Source organism: Corvus brachyrhynchos, unplaced genomic scaffold (assembly GCF_000691975.1).
Source record: "Corvus brachyrhynchos isolate BGI_N302 unplaced genomic scaffold, ASM69197v1 scaffold131, whole genome shotgun sequence".
NCBI lineage: Eukaryota > Metazoa > Chordata > Aves > Passeriformes > Corvidae > Corvus > Corvus brachyrhynchos.
The window spans coordinates 156,079-175,930 of record NW_008236438.1 but is presented as its reverse complement, the minus strand read 5'-3'; the positions used below and the strand labels follow the sequence as shown (position 1 = coordinate 175,930).

The following is a 19,852-nucleotide window of genomic DNA, read 5'->3' as shown; positions in this document are numbered from 1 at the left end:
CAGATACAACAGTGATAACCCATCTCTCCCAACTTCCTCCTAAACGCAAACTCCACATACCACCCCCTTCCTCTGGCCCACAACACTCTGGAGGCTCACTCCGGGCATGCAGGTTTCTATGCCTCCCCTGGCAGAGATGACTGTGCTGTCCACAGCCAGGGACAGCACAGCAGAAGAGGCATGAGACTCAGTCAACCCTCAACTCTTGTAATTTCCTTTGCCTCAGCTGCTGGATCCTGCTCTTCTCTCCTCAACACATCACCCCTCATCAGCACACCAGATTTGCAAGACTATCTGCCTTCTGGTGGGCTGCAGCAAATTGGAAAATTTGGGGGTGAACTGCAGCTTCCCCTCTCCTGTATTTTTCACACAGAGAGAAAAGCAGCAAAAGTGATGCTATAACACTGCTGCACTTAGTTCTGTACAGAGGAAAAATGCAGAGAAAACAATGCAATAATAAAAGGTGAACACGAATTCCCACCTGCTGGGCAGCTCTGCAGTTACAAGCAGGGGAACAGTAAAGAGGTGTGTACTTCAATATATCCTGCTCCTGTAGTAATGCATGATGATACATGTTTTGTAGAAAGTATTTAAATGTCACATTACAGGCTATTGCCCATAGAAGCAGCAGTCAGGCTGTGTCATCCACCACCACACCACACCCATCTATCCAATACAGAGCAGAGGTTCCAGGCATAGCCTGAGATGAGATGCTCAGCCATGCACACCTTCTCTGTCCCCAGACCAAATAGCATTTCCTCATGCAAAACCCTCCACCAGCACATGCCTTAAGGGGTGCACTGAGCTAGCCCCAAAAAACCCCAAAACTGCCAACCTCTGAGTACAGCAGAGATGTGCCTTACATTACAGCACTGAAAGCAGTCCAAGAAAAAATGCTAACACAACAGTTTCATGCTAATTTTTATTTCAATGTTATGCAACTGCATAAGTATAAATAATCATGTTCAATATATAACAATTATGACATCCATAAGGAGTTTCTCAGAGAAAATAAGACTGCAAACACTTTATTGCACAGACCCTAACAATTTTTTTTTAAATTTTTTTTTGTAAGCTGAGAAATCTACTGCAGGAAGTCTACAAAAGAACACATCAGATCTACAATCACATTAAGACTGACCAAGAAGAACACAGGCAGGAGGATCTCTAACAGCTCACTGATAAGGTAAACACCAACAAACAGGTACTACATAAACACAAGCTTATGCACTGTTACACTTCCAAAATGCAAAGAACTTATTTGTCAGAAGGGATAATACAAAATATTCATAAAGGTATACTGTAAACAAAAGCTAGATGTGTTTTAAAGGAAACAGAGGATAGTCGAAAAAATGCAGAGACTGTAAACTAGGAAGTATCTCCCAGACAGAAATGTTATTTTGAAGTGCATTAGCATTCATTTGTATTAACTGCCAAAGCACAGATGAACTGTAAATGTCGAGACCATTTTATTTTTAAAACTTCTCAAAAATTATTATCCACTGCTTACTAGCTCCTTTCTGAATGCATCAAAGGCAGTATGAATGTACTAGTGCCACATGAAAAATCAGGAGTTGTTTGTGATATTGGCTTTTCCTTACAGGTTTGCTGTAATTCAACTCAATCAGTGTAATAAAGTTTTCAGCAGAGGGAAATTAATTCTGCACACTGTCTGTTGTCACACAAGTCTCCAAGTCAAGATTACACTGTGCTTTTATGAAAAATTTTCTAGCTTTTGAGACAGAAAAACAAACCATAAGCATTGGTGAAAAAGGTAGGGGCCTAGCTCTACTGTGGTTACAGAAAACAGAAATAAGCAGAACGACCATTCTATTGATCCCCAATTATTAAAACCCATGCGCCTGCAAGGGTATTTCGTAGTGCTTCTGTACATGTTTCAAATTTTACCTTTCATCCCTCAAAACAAGCTAAATACACCACACAAAAATGATCAAAGTCTACATGTTCCACAGTATATAAAATTTAAATAAGGCTTAGCAAAAGTAAAAAGACAGTAACATTCTAGCACCAAATAGCTCCAACAAGTTCCTTTGTTAAAAAATGCTTCTTTTGTAATTACAGTATTGAACTTTTTTTTGCATACAAATAAAAAGATTATGTTATGAAATGTATGGAGCTACTCAATGCATTTCAAAATGAATATGAAACCCAGGATTACCTGCTAAAAACAGCAAGTTAAGTCTACAACATAAGGCCCCAGCTAGGTATTAAAATGAGTCAGATAGCCTAAACTTTTTTGAAGATACGATACTGAAGTGTTTTTTTCCTTTTTACCTTATTTGTCATAAAGTAGAAAAGAGCTACCAGCTGTATGACACTAGTTAAATAGACCGATATGCCGTAATATGTATTCTCTAAATGTATTAAGAAGAGGGATGAACATACTAGTACTACAAGTCATGTGCTTATACTTGTGCCTCACGCTGTAAGGGCCCGAATTTAAAAAAGCTCAAGGAACTCCAGAGGATTGCAGCAAAAACTAAGCACATGGCATGTGCTTCAGAATTTCAGCCTTGTCTGAGGTTAAAGTCACAGAATACACTCCCAAGAGACAGGACAAGAACCATCATTTCACCAGAGAACACGGCTCTTGCTGGTATGCCCTGATAATTAAGTGGTTTTCCCATAGCCTTAAGGACATCTATTCTAATCAGACTTCGCGCAGTAGGGAGATGCAGTTATGTCTTGTGTTAGATCTGGTGAAGCAGTCAGCCAAGTACAGTACTATCAAAATCAGATTATTAAAAATACATGTAAAAACTCACAATAGGTCATCATATTATTCTGTACTAGTATTTTTTAGCCTCTACCTAGGATTTTTAGTAAGTAAAAATGTGGCCTGTTTTTTTTTTTCCAGTCAGACCAGTGCTTGTGCATGTCCATGCCAGGTCTGAATTTTAATAATTTGGTTTCATATTCGAGTATGGCAAATACGTGGCAAAGCAACTATCTTAAAAAGGAAAATAGTAAACAACGCAACCAGCAGCAAAGTATATATGCTACATTCAAACCCCAAACACATTGCTAAGTATTTACAGAAGAAATATTTTCAACAGCTCTTGGCTGTAAAGGTATTTTTGTACAAATACTATATGGTAACAGTTTTACCGGTTACAATTGGAAAGGCATTTTGAAAAAAAGTCCTCTCTTTACATATCCCCTTGTATTGTTTCTTCAGTGACATGAAAGCTTTGCCGCACAAAGACACGACACAGTGCTGGTTTAAAGGCAGTACAACATTTTGAAATTGTTTCAGCTAGTGTTGAATTCACACTTGCCAGGTCTTAGAGTTAACACATTTTTTTGTGAGCACTGCTCCGTGAAACTTCCTTTCCTCGACGCTGCCGAGCTGAGTCTTTGTCATCTGAAAGTGCGTTAGGGCGGTCAGGTGTGGCTGCTGACCTAGATACATCTTTACCTACATTCTGTTTTCTTGAAGCAGACTGCTGAGTCAGAACAGCGTCTTTTCCCTTTACATCCACAGTGTTAACGAAAAGAGGCTTTTCTTGATTTCCAGGCTTCCCCCCAAGGTTTGAAGCAGGGTGGTGGGCTTCTGCTACAATAGTGGCACTGTGCAAGGCCATCAGGGAAACACTCTTAGTCATTTCTGCCTTACTGCTCCCTGTGGAAGAGGTGCTTCTCTTATTTAGTTCCTTGCAAGTTGCAGGAAGCTCTGATGAGCCTGGTTTAACCTTTGCTGAAGATGCATCACTTTTGGCTGAAGATAAAACAGATACCTCCTGTCTACATTCAGAGAAAGTGGATGAACAAGTCAGTGGCTTTCCTGGTGTTGCAGCCACACGACAAGAACTTTGCCCACTGGCAGTTGGCAGATGTTTTATTGCAGTCTGCTTGTTTGCATCCTCTGGCTGTTTCTGATTAACTTGTCCTTTCCCTTTTATATCTTGACATGTTTTGCTACTTGCGGTCGGTTTTTCTGCTCCCTTCCCTCTGACATCACAGTTTGTGAGACAAAGGGTAGGCTCCACTTTCCCACTGTCAAGCTGAACATAAAGTGCGTCAGTGCATATTTTTCCTTCAGGTCTTTTGTCTGCAGAGATCATCTCATTACTAGGACTTCTGTCTGCCTCTTTGTTAAGCAAGAGACAGTCTTTCACAGTGGAAAACTTTGGAGCAGTGGTTTGTTTTTCACTGAAGCGAAGTTGCTTTTGATCAGTAGATTCCCCCAAGCCCACTGCATCTTGCCTCTGCATTTGCTTAGAACTCTGTGGGCCTGCTGGTAGTGGGCCCACAGCAGAGGATTTGGGTTTAGTGTCAGGGGCTGTGCTGCTCATTTGGAGGGTGGTGACTGAGCCATGATCCAAATTCACAGGCCTTTCAGCCTGCACATGTTCATTGTTTGTTCTTCTTGAAGAGCCTGGAACAGGAGAAAAGTAATCTAGGACACTTTTACTGGCATGCTTTCCGTCCTTTCGGGAGCTGGTAGACAAATGAGTAACAGTTTCTTTTTCTTTTATGGTTGGAGTACATGGTTTTTGTGACAATGTCTGTTTATCCACGGACTTAGCCTTGGAAGAACTTGTATCAGAGGCTGGCCTGGGTCTATTACTGATGCTTTCCACACAGGTGGCAGCAGGCTTCACATGTTCTTGAACCCCCACATGAACTTCTGCAGTGCTGTGTCTGCTTACTGTGTCTTTCACAGCAGGGGAGTCTGAAGCACTAAGCTGCTGCCGAGGAACTTGGCTGGCCTGCTCTCTCTCAGTAGTTTGAAGTTTTGTATCAGTTAGTGATTTCTGATCTTTCTTTCCCGTATCTTTAGCACTGTCCTTCTGCACAGAGGAAACCGGTGCAGACTTCTCAGTTTTATGATCACAGTCTCTTGGGGGTTGCACGGGCCATTTGGATGGAAAAGCTTCACTCTTTGCCTCTGTGACAACTTTCTTAGACTCAGCTTTCTGCTTGGTTATGTCCCTTTCCACAAAACTTTTAGAAACACCGCTGTCATCTTTGCCTAGCTGTTTCAGTGATTCCCTACCATCTTTAGATTGTGCCTTGGGGCCAGCTGACAGCATTTTTCCTTGCATCTGAGGTGGAATGGCAAAATCAGCACAATTTTTTTCACTGCTCTTGGAGCAGGCTGTTATCAGGACGTCTGAGACAGACACCTTCAGAGATGACTCCCGGATCACTTCCACCTTTGCAGGGATAGGCTCACAACCTTTCTGGGCTACTGGCTGTTTGACAGGCAACTCTTTTTGTATTTGTTTCTCTTTTCCTACAACTTTTTCAGGAGTGCTTTGGCCAGCGGAAGGCTTGGAATATGTTTGAGTAGTTTTAACACTCTGACTTTGAGTAACACAAGACTTTGCCTCCACTGAATTGTCCTTTTGTTTTGAAGGGGAAGTATCTTTCTTCTGAACAGCTTCAATAACAGAAATACTGCCTTTAGTAGCTGGACTAGAACCCTTTCTCTCTGTCACTGCTTCTGCAGCCACAGAGATGAGTGGCGGATTTGGAGAACTCTTGCCTACTTGTAGAACCTGAGGGTCTGCTATGTTGACTTTGCCAGATTTTGGGTAGCTTAATAACTGCTCTTTCTGAGAGACCATTTCTACCTTCCCACCACTCCCTTGTGGCACTGGGGGTTTAGGAGATCCCCCATCACTGCTGGTGCTCTGTGCTTCTGGCAGCACACACAAAGGCAGTTCAGTCTTCGAAGCCTGTGGCCCAGAAAGTAACGCAATGTCTAGTGTGCCTTCTATAGGCTTCAGACAGGAAACAGACCTCCCATCAAGTTTATATTCTGATGGACTTTTTCTGACAGGAGACTCAGTGGAAATAAGGGCTGATTTTTCCACACTCATGTCTGTTCGGCCACTCAGGGTCTTGAGAGGAACAAAAGAAACTGAGTTAATCTGAGCAGCATGTGCATTGCCAAGAAATGCTCTACTATCTGCAGCTGCAGTGGAGTCCTGCTGTATGTTTACGGGTCTGCCTGCACTAAGTTGAAGGCATTCGTGAACATTAGACATCATCTTAGGTTTTAGGACTGGACAGACACTGTCATCTTTTTCGTCAATAGACATTTTCTTTCTGAGATAATCAATATTTGCAAGTTTACCATCTAATCTTTCAAATTTGACAAATTCTTTTGTTGGTACAATTTTATCTGTGTTTTCTCCCTTTCCATTTAGCATCCTGTCAGAGGACTGAGGTAGCACATCTTGCAGGGTACATGAAGGGGAAACTCTTTTGAAATCATAAGAAATATGACTGAGTTCATTAGGGGGAGGGCCATGACACAACATCTGTACATCTAAAGCAACACCATCATTTGATCTCAAGTTTGCATTTTTTTGAAGGGTGTCTTTGAGTATGCCACCAGCTGACTGGGTCTCCACAGTAACAATTTTCGTTTCAAACTGGTTTGATCTTTCTAAAACCTTCTGGAATGCTTTTTTGTCTCTTTCTTCCAATCTTAAGGTATTGGGATTTTCTGTTTCACTGCTAGGTTCATGTATAGCAGCATTCGCTTTTTCAGCAAAATCTTGCTTTTTCATAACTACCTTGACCTTCAGCTTCTCTCTGTCTAGCTCATCAATGGATTCTTGTCTACCTAATTTTCGGGAGATGGGTCTTTTCAAGCAGCCCTGCTCTGCAGGCCTGACTCGTGTGAGCGATGGCACATCACATACATTCTCCTCCAAGCTCTGAAGAGTTACTTCTCTTTGAGACAGTTCTCTATTCACTTCTTCCTGGGTCACTTCCAGACTGTGTTTTCGTGAACATAGGTGTTTTTTATCACTGCCATAAGAGGGTGCAAGTTTCTCTTCAGACTGGACTCTCTTTAACAGTGGAGATCTTGGTGGCTCAGCACTCTTTGGCCTGACAATATGCCTTACAATAGTTGGAGGTGAGTGCATTTTGCTAGGAAAAGACTGAGCTATTTTTGTATTTCCAATTGAATGTCCCAGCAATGGTGATGGAGACCGCTGAGGAGATGTTGGCTGGGGTGTCGGAGAAGGTGTCCGTGCTAGAGGAGAGAGGGGAATGCTGCCAGCGGATTTGCGTCTTCCTGATCTGTATCTTTGCCCACCAAGCTTTGGACCCAAGCCATGAAGAGTGCTGGGTCTTATGTGTCCTGAACCAGCTGGAGAATTGGGAGCACTTGAACTAGGGGAGCTACTTTGGGAAGAGTTAGTACCTACGAAAAGAACAAAAACCCCAAGCAAACAAACGTGAGATTAGCAAGACTTTTTCAATTTGTCTAAATGTTCAGTGAGAAACAGAACAAAAGCCCTATGCTGTCTCCCACCACAATGTTTCAAAATATGGAACGTTTTAAGTGCAAAAGGTTACAGGCTGCAAAACCTGCACCATTCCAATTACATTTGCTGTTTCTCCCATTTAAGTTCTCTCTTGCTCCTACTTAAATAGAATAACTAATGCTTTCTGACACTTCAAAGCAACGATCAAGGCTTTCCAGATAATTTACCTTTGCCACAGGATTGTACAACAGCAGTCAAGTCTAGTACCCACTACAATTGTGACAGAAGTAAAAGAGGAAAAAGGAGCAGGGTTTTAGAAGTCAGAAAGATGCGTATTTCAGTACTCGGCTAATCTTTTCAGCAGTAAACCTGCATTCATAAGTGCCATGATAGTTCCATTATGCAGCAACTTTTACCTCAGTTTCACTCTTTTATCATGTGGCCTCTTCTAGGCAAAATTCTCTCTTTTGCTGCAAATTGGGACTGTTTATTACTCAACTTACAGCCACTGGACTGAGATTTAAACACTCGGACAAACTTTACAGACAACTGCTTTTTAGGTGCTTCTGTATCATAAAAACACTTTTTGTTTTGCATCAGGAATCTGTTTCCCTATTCCAGACAGAAAACAGCTGTTCTGTGATTACGCTTGTCAGAGCTGACTGTTCTTAGCAGAGTGTTATCAGATCTGTGCGGGCTCACAAAAAGTAGAGTACCCTTCAAGTCCTTTTCCTCTGCCCTTCACTGCTTCACACTCACCTGATGGAAAATCAGGAGTGGAACGGTAGCTTGGGGTAGGAGATCTAGGAGATAAGCTGTGGGTTGGAGACCCAGGCAAGCTCTCCCCTGAAGAAAGTGATCGGTTCAGGCACGAAAAACTTCTGCTTGTATGAAGAAGAGGAGAGGGTTGCTTTGCCAGCTTTTTAAAGAGAGATCTTCTCCTTGTGTGAGAAAAGCACAGCATTAATCATAAGTTAAAATGCACAGAAGATACTACTACCACAGGCAAAACTCTTGCAAGTTGATATTATGAGAATAGTAAATCAATCTTTTCATGAAAGCAAACTACACTGCACATCACGAAGTTTAGAAAACATTCTGATTTGTTAGCAGGTGTGATAGACACTGTAGCTAATTTTATTCACACTAAAATTACTCACTGTATTTCAGAAGAACAATTACCTCCTTATGAGTATAAATCTTTATTTTCTTAATTTAGCAACCCATCAAAACTGAAGAAGTATCTATAAAGTACTAGCAACATATTTACAAATGAACTTATCAAATCATATCATATTTATCATAACTTATCATATCATATTTACATGAACTTATCAAATTAGAAGTGCTCATAAGCATAAGCAGTCAGAAGTTTAATTAACAAGTGCAAAAAGATATAGTTAAGCCAAATTAAGGTGCAACCTCAGTTATTCACTATTTTTAGAGGTTATTTTAGCAGATTTAGTTTAGGCAAAACAAGGTCTGGAAGGCCACAGAATCCCAGAAAAGAAGGCAGAAATACAGAAGATGGGAGAAAACTGTATTAACTTCCTATTTTAAATTTATTGCTATGTATACACACACACACACACACAAACAAGGAAATGCCTTGACTATGAAAGCAAAGGATTATTTACCTCTCTAAACTCTCTTTCTTCTTGGTCTTCTTACTGCGCCTAACCATTCGGCTCCTGTAGCTGTTTCGCCTGGCAGGTCCTGTCTTGATGGAAGTGTTTTCAAAAGGAGTTGTCATTACTGAGACTTTGTTGCCACTCTGCCAAAATGAAGGAAGATGCATTAAGTGTGCGTAATGCAAGTAACACAAGACGACTTTGCCTTAAACTGAATCTACACCATTAAAGCAAACACAATGAGAAAGAACTCCAAAATAAGAGGTGTTTCTGCAGGGAACCCTATGCAGACATTCCCAGGCATGGTAAGTAAATAAGGATTGGGAAGTTCTCAAACTCTGCCTTATTTCCTAACTTCCTCCATTCAAGCTCCAGGACAAGGAGTAATTCCAGTAATTGTAGCTAGGCAGGAGGACACCAAGAATTAACAGCAAATTTCAGGATAAAAGCATCTACAGAAACACCTGATTTTCCCATAAAGAACAGCTGTAACTGCACAGTGGTCCATCCACATCTCAGGACATCAACTGTTACAATGATGAAACAGAGGAGAAAAATGGAATCTTTGTTGTCAATCCCAAAACATCTTTTTAACTTGTTCAAAAGGGTTAACAAGTATGATTTTATGTTTTAAAAATCTGTCCCTCCTGCTCAGCACTGTATACCACTACAGTGAACTTCCTTTCAAAGAAGCTGCAATAGCCCAAATTAATTTATGATACAGCCCAACAAATTAAGCTATTGGATAAACAATAATATCTTGTTTTGAGTTTACTCTTGTAAGTAGTGAGCAGGGTTGTCATGTTTGTCTTTTTCTGACCTAGAAAAGGAGTGCACAGCTGACTGCCTTAAGTCACAAAATTTTCTCTTACGTGTTTCTTGAAAACTTGGAGAACTTGGAAGTTCCTCCTGATTTCAGAGAAAGAAAATAAAGACTTAAGAAAAAGTATATTTTGTGTCTTTCTTAAGCTTTTATATGCTTAAGAAAGAAATGCTTTTTATATTTCCCAATTACCTCACTGCTTGCCAGTGCTCTTTTTTGACTTCTTTTATAACTGACTACTCACTCTGACAAGCAGAGCTCTGCACGTAACACCATAAATTGTTAATAATACAGGAAGTAAATATACTGCTGTCTAAAGTAATTCTGACCTAAATTAGCTACATTAAAAAGATTACATGAAAAATGACATATGATGAGCGACAGAGAAAACAAAAGTTGGGGGTTTTTTGTTTGTTTTCAAGGAAAAACATTAATTTCCTAATAGGACAGACTTCAGAAAACTCCACAAGCAAAATATGTAACAGATTATTCACAAAAGTCCAGCTGCAGGATGAGAATTTCATTAATCAAAGAAGTTCTGTCAGACATGCCTGGCTATACATGAGACAAAAACCTTTTGGGCTCTAATATGAAAGGCAAGCTCCTGTACAGTAGGCAAAGAAATATTTCACATTCTTTTTTACTTTTCCTCACTGATTTCACTTTTAATGAAGAAAAATGAGAAGTATCATCATCGTCAAAAGCCAGAATTATCTGAAGATGTAGGCATTAGAGAAGGTGCTGGAAAATGTCAATTTTCTTGAGACACAGAGACATCTCTTTGTGTCACTGCCTCGAATCTACTTCAGCTATCTCTGCATCAGTACCAGTTTATGGCAGAGAAACTAAAATCATAGCAGGATAGATGAAAGTCACTGGCCCTTCTCCGTATCTGTGGCAATAGCAGCTTAGAGTTTGTACTTCTAACAACAATAAAATCTAGTAACTAATCTCAAGAAACAAACATAACCCCACCATCATTGGTGAAAACAGCAATCACTTTTGTATCCCAACTGTCCAAGAGTTACCTTTAACAACAATTCAATTACTTCTGTATGAACAAGACCATGCACTGGCTCTCCATTGATATGAGTAATCAGGTCTCCAGCTTTTAAACCTGCTTGGTAAGCTGCACCTCCTTCTTCCACATTCTGAAAAAGACAGAGGAAGAGAATATACACAAAATAAACTCCAAATCAGTTGGCAATGAAGAAACTTACAGATACTAAGTTACATAAAGGAAGGAAAGAAGCAAAATATGTCCAGCTCTTTCACCATCCTCTACTTACTCAAACCTTATATTTAGGTGGGGCCTGGAATGGTTTCAAAGCTCACTGAAACACCGCTGGTTGCTACGGGTAGTAAGATAGCTTAGTAAAACAGGGAGTTTTCATGCATGATAAGAAGGAGTGGTTCACGACCCACTGCAAAATTTCAGAACTGAGTGAAGATTTTTAGCATCTGACAATGAGAAACACTAATGTGATTAATGTAATGGTCACATGCAGTACTCTAATCACAATAAAAATTAACTCTACCATATGCTTAAGGATTGCTTCCGTTTGGCTCAAATTCACCAGGCTTCCCGTTAGAGGGGTTGGTGCAGCACAAAAGTGACAAAGGACCAAAACAAACTGAACTGAAAAGTATTTTGAAGGTGATTTAAATAATTTATTATATTTTTAATGAGGTTTTTAAGTCATGCAGACACTACTGAAGCCTACATTGCTAACAGAGCTAAACAACAAACCTACAATACTTTGAAAAAAACCCCAAGGTTCTACTGCAAGGTACCATTTTTTCCCTTCCTTTCACTGGTGTGCTGTTACGCCAGTGGCAAGAAATCTTTTTTTTTTAAATTTATTCCATTACCCACCAAATGTACCCAATTTTCCAGATTCAATGTTCTTGATGGATTAATAGGTCTAAACAGTAAACAATACGAATATGAGTAACACACTACATTAGCACTACTACTTCAGAATCTACAATACATATTTAAAGCATTGTCCAAAACTTAAAGTCTTTTGATAAATTTGTAATAATTTTTTAGGGTAGTTGAAATAATTTATATACACACACTATTTATGTATGTGTAATTTATAAAATATATAAAATCGTAAGTTTTATCAACATAAATGATGAAATAAATGCATATATATGTATGTAAGTATATAATTATTTTACAATTAAGGAGGCTGACAACCAAAGAAATGCAAAAGCTGCTGTCTTTTCCTTTAGCCTCTCTCCCACTGTGTAGCGCAGAGAGGATGAAAAACACATGATTTATTCAAGACAGTCAATCTTCTTCCTGTGCCATACAAACTTCAAAGGTATTCCAAACGATCTGCACATTTCTACACAACAGAAAGTCAGTGCTTGAGATCAGCTTACTTGTGTCTAGTAAAATACTGCTGACTTTCACGAATCCCTTAATTGATACAGTTTAATAAACTCCACCTATTTTTCAACAACTTCTGTTTACAGTCTCCTAGATTTGCAGATCCTGGCCCCAATCAAAGAAGGTCTGCACCAACCCTTTGGTTTTCTAAGCCACAGTACTCTGAACTCGAGACACTATTTTTCAAAACTGACAAACTTGCCAAAAGTCAAAGTGAAGTTGCAGAAGTTCAACATCACATGTAGGTAATGCTTCTACCAAAGATGGCTTGTTGTCGTCCCTACAGGCAACACTGCTCTTGAAACTGCTTAGCATATCATTGTAATTTACACAGTAACTGTCAACAGAGAGATACCACGGGTATAAAAAAGCAAATCCATCATTACAGTACTCTTTGGCCATGTATCAGCAAGAAAACATGTATTATCTTACCCAAACAATGTGGTGCACAGTGTAGATATCGCTGTCACCCACGTAAACCCTGATTGCTCGGATGGTGAAGCCGTACTTTTTTCCTGAACTGTGAATTACAATCGGCTGATGAGGACTTGCAGCAGCAATTGATGAATCACGACTGGGAGATGAATCTCGGGATGATGACAGGTCAGATGATAGGGAATGAGGAGACATAGGACTTCCCAAAGGAGAGACACCAAACACATCTGGAAAAAAAAATCTGCCTATTAGAGTACATTCTGAGCACACACAGATTTTGTTTAGCTTGATGATATCTTGGTTCTAAAACATATCATTGTCTTTGTATAAACAACTTCTCCTCCTCCTCCTCCCCTGGTGTGCATACTAGTGAATAAGAAGTTCAACAACCAGATATTAGAACTTAATTCTTTTCCCTGGAGTGTAAGCTGTATTGTTTAATGCAAGGTTTAATTTGTTAGATATAAACTGCTTTTCCTTGTGCACAGGAAACACACTCATTGCTAACTTTTCAAGAATGATTCTCAGCCTTTACGTAACAAACACTGATGAAAAGAAAATTAGAGTAGGGGAGTAGGGTAGCAGATGTTATTATGAGTACACCCAAAAATCACTCCCCAAGACATCCAGCAGTGCTTAATAAATTCCTAGCTGTTTTCTTGGTTTCATTTATACATAGAAACAGATAAAGACTACTGCAATTAAATTACAATATCTACTTGGTACCTAGGGCAGTAACTCAATGTTTGTACCAAGGCTGCATTGCTACATTCTGCTACATCACGTAAGACAACAAGAGTTTCTTGCAACAATACCAATTCCAACTTCATTTTATTTTATTGTTTTGAATGCACTATGTGCTCATGCTTCTGCAAATGTGAATACAATTGCAGCAGTTTGGACTTCAGTTCTGAACGCCAAGAAAGCAAAGTACCAATCCTTCATGTGAAAACACTCAGTATTACTGTTACACATCCATTTACTTACAGCATTATTTCTAGCTCCAAATTTTGAGCACTTGATACAAGTCAGTGTAGTACAAGTAGGAGCCTACATGCTATTTCTATTTTGTGACACTGCTGTCCTGTTTATCAGCTTTTCTTATGGGGGATGAGAGGGAACTAGCCATGTGCTGCTTTAACAAACATCTGTTTTTGTGAGCTAGTTTAATCTGCAACCCTACTGTCAGATGGACCAAGGATTGAAGTCGCATCCTGCTGTGCATGCACAAGGTCAAACAAAGTAGTCACCACCATGTTACATTTTTGCCTGTCATAGAAGGGCCCTCAGCTGTAGTGTGAGCACTATAACTTGCTGACAAGATTGCACCATCTAGTCATGCAAGAGAAACAAAAGAGAGTGACACAGAATCTATTCTGGACTATACTAAATCTTGCCTTTGAGTCATAAGCCCTTCATAACATTGCATAAATCATTAACATTTCAACTGAAAGTATTTACCTCCTGGGATCATGAGGGACAAAGCACTTGCAGAAAGGGACTTTGTGACTTTTCCAGAGATCTTCTTTTTCTCTGTGCTTTCCAATCGCTGTCGAGCCATGTGAGATGCAACTTCACCAGCTGGCTTTGAGGAGTTATCTGTACTGTCCACACTCTCACTTCTTCCATTTACTTGATCCAAGTGTTCTGAGAAACTGCCAACTGTACAAAGAAGGGATAAAGACAATGAGGGAAAACTGAATATCCTTTTGCTAATGGACCAGAGAAAAAAATAAATTACTCTTAAGTGTAACTGGTTAAGTGTAAGAAGAGGATCACATGGTCTGAGTTATCACTGCAACTGCTGTGTTAATGCCAGCACCACTACATGGAGCCTGGGGGATATTAAGCAAGACTTGGGATACAGCACAATCAGTGTCAAGGTTTTAGACAAGGTAAGGAGATGGATGACCCTGAGGAAAATTTTTTCTCTCCAGAAACAGAAAGGACGGAGGGGGAGGAAAATGTGGACTACATGGGAAATCAAGGGTTTGGGAATAGAAGGGTAAATATTGAAAAAACTCAGTGAGGCACAAAAGAGAAATAAGCTGAAGACTGGTAGATGTGTAGATTAAGACACTAAGGCCCTGGAGCCTACTGAAATGCAACAAGTACTTCAGCAGGTAGATGATGCATAAAGCAAATATAATTAAATAGAGAACGGTTTGCAACACTTCCTCCTAGATTTGTGATGACCAAAGTGACTTCCACAAGTCAAAGAAAATCCTCTCAACTCTGAAAGGTGTACATCATAGAGATGTCTTATATAAAAACATACAATGCATAGTACAGAGTGTTAGAAAGCAACAGAATCCATGATGATCAAACATCACAAACCTCAGTGAGGAAAGATGCACAGGTGCTTAAGGGACCTACCACAGGAGAATGCTGCAAAATCCTGGTCAACTGTTTGTAGAGGGATTCCTTGTGGAACAGGGGCATATGATACCCCTGGAAAGATTGGACAACCCAGGGTTGCTGAGGAAAAACCCCTGAACTGGCCCCTGGCTGCAGGCAAGCCTCAAAAGCACCTGGCTGCAGGCAGCTCTGAAAGTCCTTGGCAAAGTTATACACTGGTCGGCTCCCCTGTGGATTAGAGGCCGTCTAGAGGGACTGGGCGTGAATCTTTGCAAAAGTAGATATAAGCTTGTATAGTTAAACAATAAAGCAGAGAACGATGCTCAAATCGTATCGGTGCATGGGTCGTTACTCTGGCCAGCTCTTCAGCACTCGGTCCCTAAAACTGTTTTATTCACTTGCCTAGCAACCCTCTAGAGTCAGTGGGGCAACACCAAATCACGGTGTTTCCAAAGACGTTGAAATTTTCCCGTATTTTCATGGAATTTTATTAGCTTAAGCCTGATCCCAAACCAGATCCCTGTTGCGACAGCTGTTTTTAAAACCAGTTCTGAAATACATGTCTTCTAAATCTATGAATGCTACTGCCAAAAGAAGGTGGTCTGCAACTGTTTGTAGTATCATCAGTCAAGACACCCCCTGCAAATTACCTGATAGTGTGGAGCTGCTGATTGTACTTGCTGGAGTGGTTACTTCAGGCTCATCTTGCACTATTTCATCGCTCACAAATGCAGACTTTTCCTGTTCTTCCTGGGGCCCCCCTGAGCTGGTGGAATCATCGTGCTCTCCTTCAGCTGACACGGACAATTTTGGAAGCAAACCAGAACTGCGTTGCTGCCGGCTACTCTCAGTCTCAGACGAGATGGACGTAGGTATTTGTTGTCTGCATGAAAAATAAGCAAACCTCATGCAGTTACTGAAATGAGGAGGCCTGCTATCTGGCAAGCAGGATGTAGACAACTTGCAGTACATCCTTCTACTTACATTTCAGAATATTCTGAACTCCAGCTTAAAGATTCCACAGAAGGCAATGTTACAGTTTTTGTTTTGTCTCCTGCATCTTCCTTTTCTTCACCTTGAATTTGAGTGACTCGATCTATACTACTAAAAACCTATTATAGAAAAGACCCCCCCAAAAAAATTGAGTCATCACTGACATATTTGATATAAAAATATGATATGCAGGATCTACAGTTCTACAATTCTAAATGCTTATACAGTATTTCAGATTGCAAACTTCAAACCTCTTGAACCTTTTCAAATTTCCAGTAGTTTGTGTTCTTAAAATGATTTCTTGGTTCCTCATGTAGGGGTACACAAATACAGCCTGTTCTCATTATGAATGTATCAGTTTTCTCCTCATTTCACAGTGTAAACCAAGACAGTAAAAACTAAACCAATAGCTCTGGGTGTTCTCCTCCATTATTTCCTGCCAATTTATCCTCCACTGTATTTCCTGAGGACGTCCACTCTGCTCCTACTACAGCTCTCTGATCAGCAATAATTAGCTCTCACCTCTACCACAGTATACTACCTTTTGGGCAGTTTTACCTTCAATTCAGAGCATGCAGATCACTCCCTCAGATCTGCATTTCTCCATGACTGGAACACATGCTAACTATTACCTTGCTTTTTCCTTTAGTCTAATGTCATTAAATTAATAGCTAGCACATGGTAGTACCAGAATCTTTGTTATGCTATCACCTGCAAGATACCCAGGACACAACTGGAGCCACATGAAAACCATATCTAAGGAAACCAATTTAAAGAAGATGTATTAGCATTTAACAGAACACTTCCCTGACACTTTCTGTTATGCTATCATGGGTCTTCTACAACATAATATTTATATAATTTTCCATTAGTATCTTAGAGATTCAAGAAGTAACTTTTCTACACAATCTTCCCATATTTTGATTTAATGGTATTCATTGTATTCTTGCTCAATTTCAGTTAACTTCATAGTTTCTTGAGAAAACGAGGCCCTATATATCTGCTCTATATTTAACACTTCCAAAATTTGCAGAAGTAGAACAGTACATACTAAGATTACAGAACTTTTTACTTACTTTTGAAAATCTGTGTGAACATGAGGAAAACTGTCTTATCTCTAAATTAAAATCTTCATCATTGGTATCATCTTCTTCCTCAGTTTCCATATGGTGGTATTTCTCAGAACGAGCTACAGACAAGGGAAATAAAGATCTGAACTTATCAGGAAGAATGGATACCAAGCTTTAACATTATATAAAAATCTAGTTTTATTCTTAAGATTATTTCTGCTGAAACGTCAATTCACCAAACTGCAAGCTGCCAGCAATTCTGATAAAGGAGATTTTAAAAGCAGACAGCAAGAGTCACAGACAGTGATTATTTAAACAAGGTGTTCGTCACTTTTATTTAATACCGTAAAACACCTACTGTCAAAATAACTTGTGTCATCTTCAGACTCCAACTGTGGAATAAATTCTGCTTTCTGCCTCAGCAGACTATTCCAATCAAGGCTCCTGAAGAACTGATGCTGCTTTACTTCATAGGCACCACCTGGAGGAGCCAGAGAAAAACACTGAGCAAACTGTATCAAATCCTCTGACATTAAATGAAGTAAACCCCGAGCCAATAATGTAAATAATCATGGAAAGGCATAGTCATCGCTGTACACATGAACACCTACTACCCATTCCCATTAGAATATCCTAAACCTGTCAGAGATACTCCCTGCCCCTGTTTTGTTGTGGCCATTTCTTTTAACAGTTTATTGCTTTATCATCTCCCCCTTGTAAGATTTCCATTTTTCTGGATCTACTAATTATAATTTGTTAGCTACACATTAGTCAGAATCATCATATGTAGTTATGAAATACAAACATGTGCACTAGGTAAGTACAAGTTATCAAGTAATGCAGAATGATTCTTAGTAGTTCCTCAATAGAAATCTGATTGCTGACTTAAGAGATCCTTTCAGTGTTTTATGGCAGTAATACAAAATTCTATAGGAAATACCCTATCATTTATCTTATTTATTACTACCTGCTTGTTTAATGTGCGTTAAATGATTACACTAGTTTCAAGTTAAAAAACAACTATAAAAACAAAATTAAATACTGGAAATTTTGTCCTGGAAAGGTGGACGATGATGTCATTAATAAACATACATCTAACTCTAAAACCTGAACAAGTAACCGGCAGCAACAAGACCTGCTGCCAGCTTGGTTGTATTGGGTTTATGTGGCATGGTTTTGGCAGTGGGGAGGCTACAGGGGTGGCTTCTGTGAGAAGCTGCCAGAAAGTTCCTCTATATTCAGCAGAGCTAATGCCAGCTGGCTCCAAGATGGACTCACTGTCAACCCATCAGCATTATCTGGAATAATGTATTTAAGAAGGGGAAAGACTGCTGCTCAACAGCAGCCAGAAGAGAGGAGTCAGAACAGGTGAGAACAACTCTGCAGACATCAAAGTCAGTGCAGAAGGAGCTCCAGGCACCAGAGCTGAGGTTCCCCTGCAGCCCATGGTGCAGACCATGGTGAGGCAGCTGTGCCCCTGCAGCCCATGGAGGACCCCACAGTGGAGCAGGGATCCACCTGCAGCCCATGGAGGACCCCACAGTGGAGCAGGTGGAGGCCTGAAGGAGACTGTGATCCCATGGAAAAGCCTGTGCTGGAGCAGGCCCCTGACAGGACCTGTGGCCCTGTGCAGAGAGGAGCCCAAGATGGAGAAGGTTTGCTGGCAGAACTTGTGACTCCACAGGGGACCCACGCCGGAGCACTCTTATTCCTGAAGACTGCACCCCATGGAAGGGACCCACACAGGACCAGGGCAAGAGCGTGGGCAGGAAGGAGCAGCAGGGGCAGCATGTGATGCACTGACGACAAACTGCATTTCCCGCCCTCCCATGCTGCTTGGAAGGAGGAAGTAAAGCAGTAGTGTTAATTAGTAATAAATTAAATTAACTTCCTTGAGTTTAGAATGCTTTGCCACGATGGCAGCTCCCTGTCCTTATCTCAACCCAAGAGCCTTTGGCATATTTTTGCCTCCCATCCAGCTGAGGAGGGAGGTGCAGAGCATTTGATGGGTACCTAGTGGTCAGCCAAGGCCAACTCAGCACACGGATACAGCATATATACTTCTCTGTATCAAGGCTACGGAGAGAAAAAAATGGTATCTCCGGGACTGGTTTCTAAGTTGGTGTTAAGATTTCTAGACTGGGTTCTTTGTTTTTCATACTGCACCAGGGAAAAATTCAAAGAAGCCAAATCTTCCCAAAGGAGACCAAAATCACATCTCATCATAAGTCACCAGCTAAGCAGTGAATATTTCTCTGAGCACAGTAATGGGATATCACATCAGAATTGTATAATTCTTGATTGGTATCAGACACTTCAAACCCAAGAAATGGTTTTTACTGCTTTTTTCCTTCTTCAAAGTAAGTATAGTACCTATCTCTCTTCTTTCAACTTGCCTTTGCCACTCGGGTCTCCTGAGCAAATAAGCAATTATGATTTTCATGAAGTGTTATGCAGTTTGCTAATATATATTAAACAGATAGGACTGTCTCATTTGAAATGCATGGTGAAGCCTGGGATAAACCGTGGTATTTTTCAGTGCCTATGTGGGACCCGTCACACTGCAGCCTCCATTTCTGTTTGCTGACTCTAATAAAGATCCTACAACTTTGTTGTGGTTTCTGAATCCCCTGCTTCAAAGAATCAGTTGTCTTATTTCCTTCTTCAGACTGCCAACTCTTAAAGAGACCAGAGGCTTTAGAGATGTCAGTTCTTAAATGAGCACCACAGGTGCTTCATGTTATGGCACTGACCATTCAGTAGTTAAGCCGGCCTCATGCCACCCAATTCACGTTCTCCACCAACTGTAGAGCAACAGACACAGAATTTGCAATCCACTTCTGATCCAGCCTCTGACAGGGCAACAGTCTTGAATTAACACTGTGTTT

The 19,852-nt window shown here is 40.4% G+C and overlaps 1 protein-coding gene across 5 annotated transcripts in view; it reads right to left on the bottom strand.

The window, feature by feature from the left end:
- Positions 1–904: 904 nt before the first annotated feature.
- The window catches only part of MAST4 (microtubule associated serine/threonine kinase family member 4), a 130,251-nt gene continuing 111,303 nt past the window's right edge, over positions 905–19,852 (bottom strand). For all 5 annotated transcript variants that reach the window (XM_017747066.1, XM_017747067.1, XM_017747070.1 and 2 more), the window contains 10 exons: positions 17,323–17,445; positions 16,971–17,083; positions 15,886–16,013; positions 15,552–15,784; positions 14,005–14,205; positions 12,541–12,770; positions 10,736–10,858; positions 8,891–9,027; positions 8,013–8,194; positions 905–7,189 (listed from right to left, as the gene is read on the bottom strand). In XM_017747066.1, the coding sequence (XP_017602555.1) occupies positions 3,312–7,189; positions 8,013–8,194; positions 8,891–9,027; positions 10,736–10,858; positions 12,541–12,770; positions 14,005–14,205; positions 15,552–15,784; positions 15,886–16,013; positions 16,971–17,083; positions 17,323–17,445 (5,348 nt within the window). In that variant the 3' untranslated portion in view covers positions 905–3,311. The remainder of the gene's footprint in view (positions 7,190–8,012; positions 8,195–8,890; positions 9,028–10,735; positions 10,859–12,540; positions 12,771–14,004; positions 14,206–15,551; positions 15,785–15,885; positions 16,014–16,970; positions 17,084–17,322; positions 17,446–19,852) is intronic.